An 18,975-nucleotide genomic window follows, 5' to 3' on the forward strand; every position below is an offset into this window, starting at 1 on the left:
CACTCTCATTTGGGGAGTGTCCAATTGTGTGTTGAGCGTATTAAGCATAATGTTTTTCTACTGCTGCACACACAGTAACAGATGGGATCTCACACAGCTTGCCAAGCCCCATCTTTCTGCAGGTATCACATCACCGACATCTATTCAACTCAAACTGAGCCTAAGCAAGTCTTTTCATGCTGCCCTCAGTGTTTGATAACAATTTTTTTCTGCTTCCTACATTCAGAAACTGTCAGAAAATGCAAAGTATTTTAATTTTTTTAAATTCTACACAAGGAAAAAAATGGTGGAAAACTGTCATGTTTTCATCCCCCTTGGCAATTTAAAGAGTTATTTTAGTTTATGTCATTTCATACTACAGAATATTTATCTTGAGGTCTTATTGCTTTATTTGAGTCAGTGATACCTGCTCCGTTTCCCTCTTCAGACTCTTTGCATCCTCAGTTTGTGCTGGAATTCTCTACAGCCCATCTTGCTTAACCTGACATCTAGTGGCCATCAAAGTCTTCCTTATTGGTGCAATTTCTGTTGAGATCACCTGTCTGCAAATCTGCTCGTCAAAGCTTCCTAGTCAACCGTGCAGGTTTCCTTTCACCAGTTACCTGCCTGAAAGCTATTTTTACTGTTTTCTTTTCTTTAATTGTAGGTGTACTGCAATCACATAGGAAAAGTAACTACATTTACATACTGTGAATAGTTTTTTAAAATAGAGAATCAAATTGATTTTGAATTGTGACATTTTCTGAATCATGCACCCCTATTATTTACTGACTACTCTGCATGCCTCCCTGTTTCAAATTGTAACTGTTGACCAAGTCATTGTCTTTTTACTCAAACTGATGTGCTAAAGCTTGATGGACACCTACCAGACTGACTGTCGTTGCTGTAGGCTTTGACTTCCACCACGCTGGTTTTTGTCTCAAACCACAGTTTGTTAGGCTGGAGACCGTCACTGAACCACAGTTTGGTTACATCTACACAAATTGGAAACAAAAGAAACCTGTCAAACATGAAAAACTACTTCGTTTTTACAATGCAGAAAACATATGTTCATTAGTCAGACTGAATAAAGACCTGAAAGAAACCGGTTTGATGAGGAGAAAAGGTGCTGTGATTACAAGTGAATGTTTAAGGATGTAGAAGAGTACAGATTGCAGAGAAGTGGTTGACTGGGGCTGGGGGGGGAGGCCTTTATTCCAGGAGTATGGAATAAAGGCCTGCAGGTTATCTGGTCTTTACATCTAATAAGACCATTCACCTGATAGACTGTGGTACGAGACAAAAGCAGGATGAACGTCTACTTTGCATTTAAAGTAGACTTCTATGCTTCCATCCTTACCATTGTCCAGGGTGACCCAGAGGAGGATGTTCTCAGTATGTGTTAAGGAGATTAGCAGACCTGGCCCTGTGTTGTACTGTTTATATCCTGTTCCATCCACTGAAATAGAGCTGATAACACCTTCACCTGGAGAAAAAGAGTAACCAGACAGGTAAACACAGGCACGCAGAACAAGCCAGCAAAATATGCTCTTAGTAATTCATCAAGTGTTTGAGATTCTTTTTAACTCTTAACCTGTGTCAGCCCAGTATATCATAGTTCCTTGATTGGAAAAGACCAGTGAGGTGGGGACGCTCGACTTCCTCCACAGCACTACTTTGTTACGGCCATCCATCCAGGCGCAGTTCACCTCTATCTGGTTCTTCCCTCCTGCCATGACTATTGCTGTGTAGCAAAGTCGTCCAGAGGGGGGATGCAGTGCAATGGATGTAGTGCCCTGAAAAGGACAAACAAGACCTGGGCTAGTTTATCAGAGGTCCAGGATTTTCTGGCATTTATACAACAAACACTAAAGAGGACACTAAGTCAAGGTAACCTACTATAAAAGCTACTGAGAAAATCAGTAGAATGAATACCTAAAGTAACTGTACAATACTTGGAATTTTGTTAGAGGCAGACACAAGGATATGCTGCATTTGTGAAGCCAGGGTACATGCAAACATTTGCTGACTAATTGGTCTGCAATCATTAAGGAATGCCCCAATCATGTTTTTTTGCCACCAATACGATCATCAATGAACCATATTGGGTGATAAACATCCAATACATCTTTTTGTTGTTTTGTAATAGCAGCTGGTATAGTTGTATTATAGTATGGAGAAGGGAAGAAAAACACAGGCACGGGTAAACCGTGCACAACCTCACAAGATGGCATCCCTGTACCAAAGTGGAAGAGTGTGAATGTCAGAGGTAAAGAAGATTAGTGAGCAGTAAAACTGAGCCTCCTCCACCTTCAGCGATCCCTGCAGCAGTGAGGTGGTGTAGCCATCATGGCGGGACATCACATGGAGATCAGGCCTTGCGATGCTGCTCCAGTAGAGGCTGGAAGTCACCCAGTCAACCGCCAGAGCTGTGACCAAGTCATCCTTGTGGGACAGAGAAGTTTAGTTTGCAGATGTAACATTTCACCAGGGAGTGGCAGTTCAGGTTGTGAACAACCTGAAATGTCAAGTGCAAGGACTCTCATTCAAAAATAAAACTTTCAAACTGATTTACACCATCCCATACTCCCTACCTGAAATACATTTAAGGTCTTTCAAATACTAAAAAAGGCATATGCTTGAGTGAACAGAGCAAATTAAACTTATTTTATATCTGGCTTCCATCATAAACGTATGACAAAAAGCCTGAAACATGCGTAAACAAACTATTTATGGCCTTAAAATACTTTTGACAAGACTTAAGAAATTGCAGTTTCCTTTTAAAAGCCAATGATGCCTACCCTGAGCTTTAGGATTTGTCCAGAGGGTGTAAGTCCCTGTCTCAACTTGGAGCCGCTCAGTTTCAGCACATCCACAGATCCTTGTCCTGCATCAGCCACATATAAAGAAAGCCCCCGGATGGACACGTCCAGTCCCGAAGCCTCAGTTACCCCAGGTAGGGCTAAAGCTCGACTGCCTGGCATTTTCTTTAGAGAGACACCTTCATGACGCATGGAGTACAAGTGAATCTACAAGTAATGGGAGATTTGGGTTAAAAAGAGGAAATGAGTGTAAGCAGGAGAATAAAGAAAAAAAGCCACCAACAAGAAAGGAGAACTTAAATTTCTCAAATTTGTTTTTCAGGAGTATGGAATAAAGGCCTGCAGGTTATCTGGTCTTTACATCTAATAAGACCATTCACCTGATAGACTGTGGTACGAGACAAAAGCAGGATGAACGTTGAATCCACAGGCAGAGAGCAGGTAATCTTGTCCTTGGAAAGAAGCAGGCCCTTTGGGCATCGGCAAACTGCCGTAGGCCCGCTCACAGCTTGAGACCCCAGTGCTCCAGACTTGCTTCTCATCGCAGGGGCCAAGAGGCAGAGGTGGGAGCAGTGTAGCTGGTCACAGGGACTGGATATGGCTGGCTGGGAAAAGGTATGCATCAGCTGGGGAGAGAGGAAACGTATGGATCAAGGCTCATAGCTGTGACTTAATACTATAGGCTTTCTGCCCAAAAACTGCCATTTAGTTGAAAGTATGAAATACTGAAATGAAAAGTTGTATTCTGAAACCAGTTAACTTCTTAGATTGTCATGGATACAGCCAACAGTGATGCATTCATAATATAAATATGTAATGTAAATTAAAAAAATAATTAAGCTCTCCAGGAGTTACAACCACAGCATTAGGAGTTACTCACTTTCAGTCCAAATGGCTGCCCTGGTCTCTTAAGAAGAACCTTTTGGTCTTTGCCGGTGTTCTTGTCAGCAGAGCGGATAGTTCTTCTTTTAGTGTCAGACCAGAAGACTTTGTCATTGAAGACCGCCACAGAGAAAGGGCTTGGGGTTTCAGCTAACTGGAGGATCTAGTGAGAAAAGACTATGACCATTACCGCTTACAGTCAACAACATGACAAAATCATCACTTTATGTAACCCCTATGTAACCCTATGCGAGTCAGTCAAATTTGTTTCCATAAGCCGATCGCGTTTACCTTAACATTGTCGCCATCCAGAGAGGCCGAGCCAATGCAGCGCAGCTTCTCATCGGCCCAGTACACCCTGTCACCCAGGAGGTCATAGGAAAGACTGACTGGCCAGCTCAGGCCTCTGCTTACCACCACCTTCCTCTTTGAACCATCCATCCCAGACTGCTCGATCTGAGGGGTGCTGCCGATCTCTGACCAAAGCATCATCCTGAGAATGTTGATTATACAATGCATGCAATAATGAAACCTAAGATTTAGGAATAAACAGGTTTTAAAAAAAAAAAAAAAAAAAAAAAAAAAATCAGTTTCTCTAGTTGTTTTTAGGCATTACAGCACCTTACCCAATGTGTGGCAGCAGAACCAATGAGCTTGGCTGCTCCAGATCTTCACCCAGGACCACAGTGTAGTCCTGAGATCTCACTGCGTTGTCGCTGAGCTTCACAGTCAGAATCTGGCCCACCAGTCCATCCACCCAGTACAGGTTCTTACCAATCCAGTCCACCGCAATGAAATCTGACTTCACTCCTATAATGACATTTCACTTTCTAAACTCCAAATAATTTAGCTTGATGGCTTAAATGCATTCATTCCATTTAGTTTATAATTTTCTTGAGGTTCCAGACAACACCATGTTACAAAAACTGTAGAGTTCCTGAGACAGACTTACCTTTGATGAGTGTCCCTTTGCTGTCTGAGTTTTTCATGTCAGCCCAACGGATGCTCTGGTAGTCGGGGCTCAGCCAGTAAACTCTCTGTTTAGCCCAGTGATAATCCAGCGAGAAGACTGGTCGATTGGCAGAGGACAGAAGACGCAAGGTGCCGCTATGGACTCCCAGTAGTAAAAGCTCTGACTGCACGGACGCCAAGAGCAAAGGCTCATCTGGAGATGGAAACAGGACCAGTGAATTTTTCCTCTCTTCTCTAGAGGGAATTACATAGGCCATTATTACAGCACAAAAACTGAAGATGAAAGATTTTGTACAAAAAAAAACAAATTTAAAACCCTTTACCCATTTCTGAAGTATACATTCTCCTGCATTTGGTCCGACAAACATGAACTAATCTATAAAAGTACTTTTTTTTTCCTCCAAAGATGCAGATGATTGGTTTGCAGCAATCATGGAAATCACTTACTGACAGCCACTGGCACAAAGGGTCATATCCAAAACCATCATGGAAATTCTTAAGTCACTCCATGGTATAGGGTAAGACTGATTTACTACCCAAGGGCTGCCATTGGATTTAGCCTGATTTAATATGCTATGATTGTAAAATGAACTTTCTTAATATAGGTAGTGTACCATAGTGAAAATTTTGATCGCTGAAACATCCAAGGTTTAACAATCAGCTGCTAAAAAGCATTGCATTCACTTTCCGTAAGAAGGCAACTTGACTGTGGGTACATCTTATGTCCCTTATTTGATAGGTCCTCGGCTGAACCAGAAGTTGTTCTGTCCCTCCTCCGTGAAGGCTGTCTCAAAGCCATTATTTCCACCCTGAGGACCGAGCATTGAGGAAGGAATACAGAGGATACACGCGAGCAGCCTTCCCAGAAGCCATGCAGCTGAAAGGTGGGACAGACTGGGGAGGGAGGCAAGTGGAGGAACTGGGGATGCAATTTAAGCGAAGTGAGAAGGACCCCTTGTCTAGACCTAGTACCTTTGGTCTTGCAGCTTTTTTTGTCAGGCTCCAGGTAGAAGCCAGGAAGGCATTGACAGACGTAGGACCCACGGCTGTTCAGGCAGGTGTGTTTGCATACATCATGTGGCACTGCATTGCACTCGTCAATGTCCACACAAGACACACCACTGGACTGTAGTCTAAAACCTTCAGCACAGTAACACCTCTGCAAAAATGAGGAAAAAAAAAAATAGAGTTTTGGTGAGCCATTTATGCAAATAGTTATAAAAAAAAAAAAAAAAAAAAAAAAAAAACCTTGTTACGTTATCCAGTTCTCTAGCTGTGGCAGGATGATGAAATATGACCCATTAACTTCATAAACACCGTACAAGTTTACAGTCAGTAATTTAATGAATTTGCATCCTTCGGCAGTTCCATTCAAAAAAATTTACACAAGTTAGCATAACACTTACACATACACAGTACACCTAAAAAAAAAAAAAAAAAAAAAAAGACCTCGAAACAAGAACACAAACTGTTGTACAAGTACATGTCCCATAATATCCACTGGATTCAGATCTGTTAGCAGCACACCAATTGCTTGGCAACAGGATAAACTGATATAAAACAATATTTTAGCCTGTTGAGTTTAAATTACATTTGTTAAGCTGCTATATAGTTAAAACTAGAGCAGCTTTATAAAAAAAAAAAAAAAAGCTGCCTTGCCCAAATGAAGGGAATCTAAATCATCTATTGAAGGGCAGATAATTTGTGCCAATAGTATCTTGCTTGCCATTCCATGAAAGCTGAGGATAAAGCAGGGACAAAGCAGTGCCAACAGCTCTGGACAAAAACAACCACACATCGGGCCCTATTTTAACCATTTAAGCGCATGGCATGAAGAGCATGGCGCAGGTATGTTTAGGGCGTGAAATGCTGCGCTATTGACTTTAGACCAGGTTTTTGATAGTCAATGGCACGATCACTTCCCGCTGCCTCAAGACAGCAATATGCCAAGAAATCACTTGAACACACCTCCCTGTAAGACCAGCACACCCATGGGCGCAGGTGCATTTACTATTTAAACAACGTGGGCGCTGGACGGGAAATTCACATTTGAGTCAGGCTTTGCGCTGCGCCGGGTGCAAGATAGGGCCCATCATCTGTTCTGTACTTACGGCTTCGTTTGGGGTGCTGACACAGTGGTGCTCACACCGAGGAGCTGATGGGCTGGAGCAGTTTCGTCGAGCACATCCCTCGCCCTCATCTGAACTATCGGCACAGTTGGTGAAGCGGTTACACACCAGGCGAGGGTCCACACACTCTCCGCTGCCACACTGGTAAAGGTGAGAGGGGCATTTTCTCTGGCTGCCTGTGAAAGCCGATGCATGTGATTAAAATACAATTGGATAGCATTTCCCCTCATATGTAGATTTTTAACCCTCCGGGAAAAAAAAAAAAAAAAACCGATCTTATGCTCACTGAAGCCCTATTGAGATGATATTGAAATAGAATAGGGGATCTTTTCCATAAGTACCAAAGAGTACACCTCAATTTAGTTTCAAACTGAGTAGATCCTTTATACCTAAATAGGCTATAGGGGGTTATAATTGAGTCACTTTATTGGGCATTTCATCTCAGTCATTTTGAAAACAATGAGATTATCCGTGTATTAATCCTGTCCAAAAAGGGCTGAATGCACCCAATGATGTAGGACATAAAGTGTCTGAATCAGATTAAGTCAGGAGCAAAGCAGCTGTGAATAGATGGAGGATAAACATGCTCACATTTGTCCTCATCCATGCCGTTGTGGCAGTCCTTCTTCCCGTCACACCTCCATGACCGAGGGATGCATTGACTGCTGTCTCCACACTGCCACTGGTATTCCCTGCACTTCGCCGTTGATGACATGCAGTTCTGGATACAAATAAGACCAAGTTTCAACCACTACTTTCCAACCTCACTCAAAAAAAGCATTTCTTTATCCTCTTGTATGCTAAGCAAAGCTCCCGTATGAGAAAAATAAATAAAGATGAACGCTCGAGAAGAAAGGAAAATCTCCCTCAAATCTTGCCTCTATTCAATACAGATTTACTTCACCACACTCCAACGGTAGTGCCTTACTTTCTCGTCTGACCCGTCTTTGCAGTCGTCTTCGCCGTCACAGAGCCACTCTTTCTGCAGGCAAACGTGGCTGTTCGGGCATTGGAGCTGTGTCGGGCAGCGTGGGGGTCTGGTGCAACGCACCTCATCAGAGTGGTCACTGCAGTCAGCATATCCATCACATCTCATGGCCTCAGACACACACTGACCGCTAAGACAGCGATACTGGTTAATCGCACAGGCCACCAAACCTGGAAAAAGCAAACCGAAATGTTTTACTTTCATCTTACAAATATTTTACATAAGATAGTTAGTTTGAACCAAGTTTTCTAAATCTCCATCACCACCTACCACATTTTTCTTCATCTGACCCATCAGCACAGTCTCTCTCGCCATCACACAGGAAGGTCTGTGGTATACAGCGAGTGTTGTTATCACAGCGCTGATGGCAGCCCTCAATTAGATTTGAAAAGTCCATTTCATCAGATCGGTCTTGACAGTCGTACTGTCCGTCACACACCTTCTCCGGTGGGATGCATCTATTCCCGTGAGTACACTGGAACTCATCTGGGGAATAGAAGAGAATGCTCCAAAGACAATTACATTAAGAACATTACATTTTTAAGTGTATTACGGAGTGATGTGATCAAACACTTTGATTTCCTGTTCTAAACACCCCAGTTTTCTGATCAAATCTAGCTGTGAACTAAAAAGGAATTCAATTTAAAAATCCATTTCTGAGAGACTCAAAACCTCACTAACCATAAATCACAGTACAGGCCATTAGATAAACATGTTTTTCGAAACATGACAAAAAAAGTATGAATATGAAGTTTATGGTGTTGCTTCGACCATACTAGAAACAGATGGACGAACAGTCCCTTAACATTATGCGTGACTATGTGGACATTTTCCATGCAACTAAAAACAGTTCATTGCTTTAAGGTGCTTTTCAGCTCGTTTTATATAACAAACCTGCTTTGCACTGAGCGGAGCATCCCTCTTCATCCGATCCATCCTGGCAGTCCCTCTCTCCATCACACAGATGGCTGTACATAACACACTCCAAGCCATCTTTACATGGCTTGAAACCTTTGCGGCACCTCAGTGGGGCTGATCTGGCATCGGGAACATTGCTGGAGGCTTGTGCAGAGAGAAAGTTATGCATTTATGAGTTATGAAGACACCCAGATAAGGTTTTGAGAGCTGGGCAAAGAAACCGTCAAGTCAGGGACTTCTATTAACAACTATACAAGTCATGTGAGCTTGCTAGCTGATCCAAATTGAGTGGTTAGTTTGGACCTAATTTTTGCTGAGGTAAGTGGTTACCATGAGTGCTGTTAGGGTGATAGTTTACCTGTGTTTGGGTAAGTTGATTATGCAACTGCTGTAGGTGGTTGCAAGCTGGTTGCTATGACTGGGAAGGCAATTGCTGTGGTATTCTGGGCAGTTGTCATGAAGACCATCTACTGCTTTTACATATAAGGTGTTTTTGTTGACTTACGGGGAGCAGTAGGATCTGCCGATTGACACTGCGTCTCATCTGAGCCATCGGGACAGTGGGCACGACCGTCACACACTTCCATCTTGGAGACGCACACCCTCCGGTCGCTGCATAAGAAGTCGTCTGATGTGCAGACAAAGTCAATTTGAAGAGCAGGGTGGAGTCAATATACCAGTGGAGGTTTAAAATTGCCATTTCAAAGCCACCCACTAAGAAGTATCTTCATTGTGAAAGATAATTCAAACCTTATTTTTACAGTCTGATTTAAACTAGAGTACTTTGAACACTTTCTTTAAAACTATTGCACAGCAAGCATCATGTTTGCCTAAACTATTGCTATCTTTGCCTCATGACTGTTGCTGGACTCAGACATACCTGGGTTTTTGCATTGGGCTATACAGTTATTTTCATCAAATCCATCAGGGCAGTCTCTTTGTCCGTCACACAGCTGATTTTCAGAGATACACAGTGATGAACCTGGACAGAGAACTGAAGGAGTGATGCAAGTTGATACAGGAGTGCGAAGAGGAGACTCCGTTGTTGCAGCAGTAACGGTGTCTGAAAAAGACAAAATGAAGTGTTATAAGTTGTAGCACTCACTGGCAGGATTGTTGGCTAGTTAACCTGAAAGTAAGCCTGAACTAAAAAGGTACACATGCATATAAAAGTAACGTTTGTATTCAATTTGTGCCAATAAGTTACCATTCCCATCGATTAACATTTACTCAGAAACACAGCTTTCAGTTTTTTTGGTCGTAGGAACACATTTGCATCACCACCAGTGGATCAATATTTGAAAACTGGATCTGAAGACTTACCGCAGCCCACCTCATCCGTGCCATTCAGGCAGTCTCTCTCTCCATCGCACAGGAATTTCATTGGGATGCAGCGATTGCCGTCGATGCAGCGATGCTCGCAGCTCTTTGTTTGTTCCCAGCAGTCCAGTTCATCAGACTGGTCCCGACACTGTGACTTGCCATCACACACCTCAGCCTCAGGGATGCACATTTTCCCATGGGAGCACTGAAACTCTCCTAGGGTGGAGTACAAATATGTTTGAATTAAACAGCATTATAGCTAAACTTCAAAGTGCTTATCTATAGTACAGAGTGTTCAGTAGTCCGTCTATTGTGCTCCCCTTCCATTTCTTCTTGCAGCAATAAAATGTAGAGTAGTTTAGTGAAGTTTGTTTAAATAAGATAGCATTTTCTCTGCGTTTATCAGATTTAATTAAACTTAAAAAATGTAAAGTGAAAACCTTTTTTGCAGGTTTCTGAGCATCCCTGTTCATCAGATCCATCCATACAGTCTCTCTCTCCATCACAAAGGTGGCTTAATAAAACACACTCTTTTCCATCAATACATGGTTCTGAGCCCATGCGACACATCAGGATGTTTGTTTGAGATGCAGATGAAGCTACACTCAGACAGTCGACCTCATCGGAGCCATCGTGGCAATGATCGCGACCGTCACAAACCAGGCTCTTTGAGATGCAGCTTCGACGGTCTTTGCAGCGGAAGTCCGCTATGGAGGATATAGGAATACAAAGGACATGAGTGGAATTGTATTAGATTGGTTCTGTATACTTCCAATTTACAGAATGGTTATTGAAGTTGTCAGTGACACAATTGTTGGAAACTTACCTTCAAAGAACCAAATATAATAAATTTGACTGCACCTAATCCGACTACTTACTTTTATAAGGGCATCTTTCTATGCAATTCTCATCAGATCCATCGGGGCAGTCTTCCTTTCCATCACAAATCAGTGCTGGGTTGATGCATAAAGAAGAATCTGGACACAGATATGAAGGCCTGGTGCAGGATGGTTTGGTGAGAGACTCTGTAAAAGGGAGTGACAGGTAAATTGGATTCATCTAAGTGGAAATTTTCTGTAGCAGAGTTAAGGGCAATCTTTGCAGCATCTAAAAAAAAAAAAAAAAAAAGTTAAAAGTTACATTTCAACTCCTGAAACAATCACAGCCATGATTACATTAGGATGAATTGCCAAAATATAAGCCTAAAGTCCAAGATTTCTGGATTATAGCAAAAAAAAAAAAAAAAAAAAAACTTGCTTGCTTCAAACCTATACCACTTTGCAAAAGCAACACTTCACCAAAAACTCACCACATCCTATTTCATCTGATCCATCCAGGCAGTCTCTCTTTCCATCACAAATGTGACTGAAGAGAACACATTCCGTGCCATCTCGACACAGTCTGGAGCCTAGGAGACACTTCAGGATGTTTGCTGGAGCTACTGGCAGAGCTACGCTCGAACAGTCAAACTCATCGGAGCCATCGTGGCAATGATCGCGACCGTCACAAACCAGGCTCTTTGAGATGCAGCTTCGACGGTCTTTGCAGCGGAAGTCCGCTATGGAGGATATAGGAATACAAAGGACATGAGTGGAATTATATTAGATTGGTTTTGTATACTTCCAATTTACAGAATGGATATTGAAGTTGTCAGTGACACAATTGTTGGAAACTTACCTTCAAAGAACCAAATATAATAAATTTGACTGCACCTAATCGGACTACTTACTTTTATAAGGGCATCTTTCTATGCAATTCTCATCAGATCCATCGGGGCAGTCTTCCTTTCCATCACAAATCAGTGTTGGGTTGATGCATAAAGAAGAATCTGGACACAGATATGAAGGCCTGGTGCAGGATGGTTTGGTGAGAGACTCTGTAAAAGGGAGTGACAGGTAAATTGGATTCATCTAAGTGGAAATTTTCTGTAGCAGAGTTAAGGGCAATCTTTGCAGCAAGTTAAAAAAAAGTTAAAAGTTACATTTCAACTCCTGAAACAATCACAGCCATGATTACATTAGGATGAATTGCCAAAATATAAGCCTAAAGTCCAAGATTTCTGGATTATAGCAACAACAACAACAAAAAAAAAAAAAAAAAAAAAAAAAAACTTGCTTGCTTCAAACCTATACCACTTTGCAAAAGCAACACTTCACCAAAAACTCACCACATCCTATTTCATCTGATCCATCCAGGCAGTCTCTCTTTCCATCACAAATGTGACTGAAGAGAACACATTCCGTGCCATCTCGACACAGTCTGGAGCCTAGGAGACACTTCAGGATGTTTGCTGGAGCTACTGGCAGAGCTACGCTCGAACAGTCAAACTCATCTGAGCCATCATGGCAGTGAGAGCGACCATCACAAACCAGGCTCTTTGAGACGCAGCTTCGACGGTCTTTGCAGCGGAAGTCGTCTGGACGGAAATTATGGAAAAACAAATTAAACTCCAAGTTCCAGGACACTTCAAAATAATCCATTAAAAAAACCAAAAACATTTGAGACCAGGGAAATGCATTACATTTCACTTTCAAGACTTACTTTTAGAGGGACATTTATTCACACAGTTCTCTTCATCAAAGCCATCAGGACAGTCTACACGCCCGTCGCAAAACTGGCTCTGAGTAATGCATAGGTGAGCAGCAGAACGGGGACACAGCACAGAGGGGCTGGTGCAGGCTGGCACAGTCGGAGCAGGTTTGGTAGCACCCATGTTTAATGGATAAATATTTGGATTTGATGTTGTCATGGTCATTTCGGCATCTTGAAGATACAGTAGTAATCACATTGTAAAATTAAGTTAAATTGATATTTTTCAAATATATTACATAGCCACAAAATGCCCAATTAATCAAATGTTTTTCTTCATAAGAAGAAACCAATTGCATCATTAATTCCCAATGTAACTGAAATTTTTCCAATAAGTGATATTACATCTTGGGAAACTCACCACATCCCTGTTCATCTGATCCGTCCCGACAGTCCATTTCCCCATCACACACATGGCTGTATAAAACACACACTGAACCATCTTTACATGGTTTTGAGCCCGTGCGACACTTCAGGACATTTGTTCGAGCTGCAGGTAAGGCTATACTCGAACAGTCAACCTCATCTGAGCCATCCTTGCAATGAGGGTGGCGGTCACAAACAAGATTCCTGGAGATACAACTCCTACGGTCCTTGCACTTGAAATCCTCTAAGATTGAAAAAGAAGGCCAAAAATTATTACAAGTTCTAAAAGCTTGAAACCACTGTTACCAATCAATTCAGTGGTGAATTTGTTTACTACTCAGATTTAGAGGTACATTGCCCATTCCAACAAATATGTTAGTTATATTGATACTTTACCTTTAGAGGGACATGTGGTTACACAAAAATCCTCATCATCTCCATCAGGGCAGTCCTTTTTACCATCACATAGCTGGGCATATGAGAGGCAGACTGATGTGCGTCGGCACAGCACAGAGGGTTCACTGCAGACTGGAGTCCCGGGCACTATGAAAAAAAAGAAAGAAAAAAAGTTATAATTGGAATACAGAAAATTAAGTTAAGTATGTCAGAGTTAAAACCTGTGGCTTTCATATAGAATCCTCTACCACAAATTGCAATAAGCCAATGATGATCCACTTTTGACTGAATCAGAAGCTTTTCTATGCTTTTAAAAACTCATGCTGTAAACCGCGAACATGAGCCATAATCACCACAGATTAACCGAAAATAAAACAAAATTCAGGTAAACGCAACATAATGTGGAATAAATAAAAGCATGCATCTGAATACATTGGTTTATCTCCTTTAACAGATTAACTTTGTCTGACCTGTGCGGACGACACCGAGTGCAGCGATTACACTGAACACATGACCTGTCACGGTCATGTCCTGGATGGGGCTCCCATCACGCCGGTCCCAAAGAGTCATGACATCATCAGAGAGGGACAACAGAAAGGGCTCAAAGGCAGCTACGACTGAGCCAGAAATGTTCCATCTTCGGCCAGCTCGGTGGCTTCTTTCCTGCCGCAAATTCATGGTTGTCAAACCTGTAAAAAGTAATCTCCTTCAACAGGCCTGTACTTTGGCAAAATTTACTCTTACAAAAAGTGCGTATGATGGAAATTAGGTCCGATATACCATCCAGCATCACCAGATTCAAAGTAACAATTATGATAAACTGCCTAACCCCAGCAGTCCCTAAAATGAACATAACTGAATTCAAGACTGCAGCATCACAGCAAATGTGATCACTTGATCATTTTTATGTGGAGGATAAAAATGACATCATTAAAATGTGCATGTACTCTAAGGTTTTTTAAAAAGTAATGGGGCACCAGTTGATTTAGATGTAGAAAGTCCATGTACTACAGCAATCCAAAAACCTGACCTTGAACACCGTCTTGTTCTTGGAGAAGTTAAAACTACTCTCTGGACAGATGTACCAATATCTTGTTTCTACAACTTTGCAAACATCAAATCTATTGCACTTACTTTTGAGTAACCGCTGGAGAGATATTTGAGCTTGAAAAACAACATTGTAGGATTGATCTGAGAAGTAACAGACCGACCTGTCCTTTCCGAGTTCCAGAGCAGACTATTAGCCCGGAGGTCGAAAGCGATGTTTCCCCTGAATCCTCCTGCTAAGTGCATTAGCTCTTTGGTTTTGGTTCCCATCATGCTCATGGTGAGAAATATGTCTTCCTCCAGCCAGAGGATGTCACCCCTCAGCCAGTCCAGATGCAGGTCTCGAATCTTCTTTGTCGTTTGGTACAGCTGATGGGAGTACTGATTGTTGGCTGTGGTGGTGCCGATGCGGTTTCGGTCACATGAGACCCAATAAAGGTTCCCTCTCCTCTGGTCTACTTTCATCAGACAAACTAAAAAACAGGGGGGAGTACCGTTGGAAAAGGACACGTGTGTGTGGTTTTTTGCTCAATGGATTATTTGCCATTCATTTTCTGTCAACTGACTAAGTGACAGAGGTGGAAAGTAACAAAATACATTTACTCACATTAATGTATTGAGTAGTTTTGTTATGCATTAATTAGTTTTTAAAATCTGTATTTTAAAATGTACTAGATTACGTTTTGAGTGAAGGACTGTATGACTACACCAGACCAGAGCTCTATCACTCTGCACCAGACCATAGACTGTAATGCACCAGCATTCTTTGTGTGAACATATGCAGCTTCTTCTCTGGTTGCAAGTCGCAATTAAAAAGTAGAAGAACTGCAATGTGTCGGACCCATGGATGTATTGGTCGGACCCAGGGATGCGTCGGCCAGCGGCAAACTGAGCGGGAGACATTAGCATGGACGTAAATCAGCCATTATCGCTCAAAAATGACGCAGAGCGGGTACCAACATCTGAAGTTTTGCTAGTTATGCTACAAAAGCAACAAAGCATCCAGGGATGCAGCAGTCAAGACCAGCTTTATATTATAGAACTGAGTTTAGCCTATTGGTTCGGGCCTCCACATCAGTCCCTGATTCTCATGTGGTCCCTTGGGAAAATGAATTGCCCACCCCTTCCGTAGGACAACGTAGCCAATGTTGGAGACTGGCTAAATTAATTAACATACTACGTTTAATTAGCTCATACGGGCTACTTAGGTGTGTAGAAGCTAGCTGCTAGTCTGGGCTGTGAACATTAGGGACTAACCCAACTATGGAGTCCAAACATGTGATTTGGCCTTGATTTGCATTATAACCAACGATTTATTTTTGTGAAGAAAGGAATGGCCCTCAGAACAAAAACATTTTATGGGATAGTTTGAACTAAAATTGCATGTTATACCTTTCTAAGGGTCTGAAATGTCATGTGACGTGTTATATTACATGTGTATACATTTGTATAGAAGTTTATACATTTGTATAGATTTTTCTTTAATTAAAAATAGTTTGACCCTTTTTTCACCACATGGGAGAGATCTCTTTCCTCCCCCCCCTTTAGTTTTTTTTAATGTAACTAAGCAACTTTTACTTAAAGTACATTTTAAATGAACTACTTATTTCTTTTACTTAAGTATTTTTTTTAGATAGATATTTTTACTTGAGTAATATTTCAAAGTATTGGTACTTTTACTTGAGTAAAATATTTTAGTACTTTTTCCACCTCTGCTAAGTGATAATACGGTGATTGCCCTTTGAGTTCCACTACGAAACATTATTTTCCCATGTCTTTACAAGCCTAGGAAAACTCAAAAGCATTTACCTGGAAAAGGTGTTGGTATCAACTCAGTCTTGACCTGGTTAAGACTGGTGCGCTGGATATGGCCAGTTTGGTTAGCCCAGTATAGCCAGTCTCTGTACCAATCCAGATCAAATGACAGGATGCCGTCGTCAGTGGTAAACAGCTGGGTTTTAGTGGACCTTTGGCCACTGAACTCCACAAGGTTGAGGTTGGTGATGGTAGCATATATAAACCTGGGATCTGTGGGACAAAAAAAAAAAAAAATATAAAAAACATGACAGGATCGGATACAATTTGTTACTTGTCTTCTACCAAAAATGGGGTGGGGGGAAAAAAAAAAAAATAAGGCAATTGTTAAGTAACACGGGCAAAGTAAAGTTACAGTAAACCTACATTCACATGTCCCATCAAACAACAGCACTTTGGAGTTTGGACAAGCACAGGTGAAGCCGACAGGGTTGCCTTTAGTTAGCTGGCAGAGTTGACATCGAGTCTTTCCACATGCAGAAGAACCTGATTGATGACAACCCCGAGACATTTTGAAATGTGAGTGTAAAAGAAGCAGACTAAGAAAGATTTACTTACACTGGTTTGTACTCAAAGACATTATCTACAGTTCACATTAGACTTAATTTTAAAAGCAAATATATTGTTTACATTGATCCTACTCCACAGAGACAAAGTAAGTACAATTTAGTATTGTAAATTCATATTGTAGTCACAATTGATATAACTTGGTGCTAAAGAGGACCATAACGTCAAAAGTCAGTGGGAATTCAGAGGAAGACCTACTGTAATTATTTAACAAGCTTATTGCATTACCATTAAATCTATTGTTCCAAAAAGTACCTTGAGGCTGCTGTAGCTTATGGTAAACAGCTGATATTGGCAGTGTGGCTTCTAAGAGAAATCGCTTTGAGTTTGGTTGGTCCTGTGGAACCTGCCAGAGTCCATTGTCATCCACCCAGTAGAACAAACTTTCAAACACAGCAAGGCTGCGAGGCGGTCCCCTGTTGAACAGTCCTGTGAAGGAATGCCGGCCAGTCCCGTTTACCTTCACCGTCTCTATAGACTGAATTTAAATAAAAAATAAAAATAAAAATAAAAAGTTCATGTTTACAGTATATAAAGCCATTTCTCCACCCTATATTCTACACAGAATCCATCACACAGAATTTTTAAATTACTGAGGTCATAACACCCAACATCAGAAAGTTACAAATATGCCAATAATTCTTAAAATGTAAAAGCTTGTAAAAGTTGTATTATTCATATTTTATTCATTGATTTACTGTTCAACGCTATGGTCTTAAGATACTTATTTTGTTGTATGTTTTTTTTTTTAAATTACTTATTGTTGGCCCAAAGTATCAACATTTAAAGGAATATGCCACCATTTGTTGAGATAGAGTTATTCACCATCTCCTGTATATTTATATAGGTGGACAAATGCATTTTTGTCTCCGTGCAAGCATCGTCTTAGTCCAGCGGCGCAGCCACTAGCTTAGCGTAATGAATGGAATCCTTTGTTGCCGTTAGCAGGTTGTGAATAACCAAGCGGAACCAAACCCACGGCTGCTGCAACAAGGAATGAGCCTCTGCACATGGGGCGCACGCTATACCAGATGAGCTAACCAGGCACCCCAAATTGGAGCCATTGTTATTACTGTAGTAACACCTGTGCTTTTCCTACTATGACAAATCAAAAAAGGTCTGCTGTGAAAAGTCCCACTATGTATCATAATTCTACAACAATGCAGTAACATAATGGAATGCAGTAACTCCAGTGTGTATATTTGTGTCTTTCCTGAACTCACCTTCTTGAAGTCGCTGATCCAGTACAGCCTCCTGGCAGCCACGTCAGCAGTGAGGCTGTGGGGGGACTGAGCAGTGAGCACAGTCAGAGTGCTTCTTTCTGATCCATCCATCCATGACTTCTCTATCGTCACTCTGTCGCCGTGGCCAGCATTGCTCCAGAACATCATGCTGGGAGGCAGAGAGAAGGGAAGTTGAATAGGCACTACCTAGTGAATCATCTTTGGGTTCATTCATGATGGCTGTATTTTTTTTTAATTCATTTAACAATAAAAGTAATAAAGGCATACCTCTCTACAGGTAAAAGCACCAACTCCAATGGACTGATGTTTTTGCTCAGCAGAGTAGTGTAACTTGTCTCATCAGCTGCTTGCATGTAGATTGACTCAGTCTTCTGATTTGTCCAGAACAGGTTTCCATTCAGCCAATCACAGGCTAGACTCTTGATTCCAGGCTCCCCTGTTGGTAATTTGTTTAGAAATAAATTGCTTTGTCTTCTGTAGTTTGGTTCACTTCCAAATTTTGACCAACAGATTTCATAACATCACATCTTTTGCAAAAATATTAAAAAGCCCCAGGTTTGTGTTTTTTATTTATTACATTAACTGGATCATTTTAAAAAGGTCCCATGACATGGTGCTCTTTGGATGCTTTTATATAGACCTTAGTGGTTCCCTAATACTGTATCTGAAGTCTTTCCCAAAATTCAGCCACTAGAGCCAGTTGCACAATGAGCTTTCCTTTTAGTAAGTGCCATTGCTGTGTCTGTAGCTATTGAAGAGGAGAGGGGGAGGAGAAAGGGGAGGTAACCTTGCTCCTTATGACCTCATAAGGAGCAAGATTCCATCGGGAGATCTGAGCTTTCATTTTCACAAAGACAGAGCAGGATACCCAGGACTTATAATATAAGGGCTTACAAAGTTATACAAACAAGAAAATGCAACTTGTGATCACTAGTATG

At 41.5% G+C, this 18,975-nt stretch overlaps 1 protein-coding gene across 2 annotated transcripts in view; it reads right to left on the bottom strand.

Moving 5' to 3' along the window:
- The window catches only part of LOC114570638 (low-density lipoprotein receptor-related protein 2), a 28,746-nt gene that overhangs the window by 4,311 nt on the left and 5,460 nt on the right, over window positions 1-18,975 (bottom strand). For both annotated transcript variants that reach the window (XM_028601029.1, XM_028601030.1), the window contains exons 8-41: window positions 18,305-18,473; window positions 18,017-18,185; window positions 17,049-17,271; window positions 16,593-16,712; window positions 16,221-16,439; window positions 14,576-14,884; window positions 13,835-14,053; window positions 13,365-13,511; window positions 12,964-13,212; window positions 12,555-12,776; window positions 12,181-12,429; window positions 11,743-11,889; window positions 11,323-11,571; window positions 10,892-11,038; window positions 10,454-10,720; window positions 10,014-10,229; window positions 9,571-9,753; window positions 9,196-9,318; window positions 8,667-8,834; window positions 8,043-8,258; window positions 7,713-7,942; window positions 7,376-7,505; window positions 6,767-6,960; window positions 5,628-5,814; window positions 4,636-4,848; window positions 4,310-4,493; window positions 3,975-4,176; window positions 3,682-3,846; window positions 3,182-3,427; window positions 2,781-3,008; window positions 2,290-2,424; window positions 1,574-1,775; window positions 1,340-1,465; window positions 867-974 (exon numbers count right to left, since the gene is read on the bottom strand). In XM_028601029.1, coding sequence (XP_028456830.1) covers window positions 867-974; window positions 1,340-1,465; window positions 1,574-1,775; window positions 2,290-2,424; window positions 2,781-3,008; window positions 3,182-3,427; window positions 3,682-3,846; window positions 3,975-4,176; window positions 4,310-4,493; window positions 4,636-4,848; window positions 5,628-5,814; window positions 6,767-6,960; window positions 7,376-7,505; window positions 7,713-7,942; window positions 8,043-8,258; window positions 8,667-8,834; window positions 9,196-9,318; window positions 9,571-9,753; window positions 10,014-10,229; window positions 10,454-10,720; window positions 10,892-11,038; window positions 11,323-11,571; window positions 11,743-11,889; window positions 12,181-12,429; window positions 12,555-12,776; window positions 12,964-13,212; window positions 13,365-13,511; window positions 13,835-14,053; window positions 14,576-14,884; window positions 16,221-16,439; window positions 16,593-16,712; window positions 17,049-17,271; window positions 18,017-18,185; window positions 18,305-18,473 — 6,561 coding nt within the window. The remainder of the gene's footprint in view (window positions 1-866; window positions 975-1,339; window positions 1,466-1,573; window positions 1,776-2,289; window positions 2,425-2,780; window positions 3,009-3,181; window positions 3,428-3,681; window positions 3,847-3,974; window positions 4,177-4,309; window positions 4,494-4,635; window positions 4,849-5,627; window positions 5,815-6,766; window positions 6,961-7,375; window positions 7,506-7,712; window positions 7,943-8,042; window positions 8,259-8,666; window positions 8,835-9,195; window positions 9,319-9,570; window positions 9,754-10,013; window positions 10,230-10,453; window positions 10,721-10,891; window positions 11,039-11,322; window positions 11,572-11,742; window positions 11,890-12,180; window positions 12,430-12,554; window positions 12,777-12,963; window positions 13,213-13,364; window positions 13,512-13,834; window positions 14,054-14,575; window positions 14,885-16,220; window positions 16,440-16,592; window positions 16,713-17,048; window positions 17,272-18,016; window positions 18,186-18,304; window positions 18,474-18,975) is intronic.

Source organism: Perca flavescens, chromosome 16 (genome assembly GCF_004354835.1).
Source record: "Perca flavescens isolate YP-PL-M2 chromosome 16, PFLA_1.0, whole genome shotgun sequence".
NCBI classification, from domain to species: Eukaryota; Metazoa; Chordata; class Actinopteri; order Perciformes; family Percidae; genus Perca; species Perca flavescens.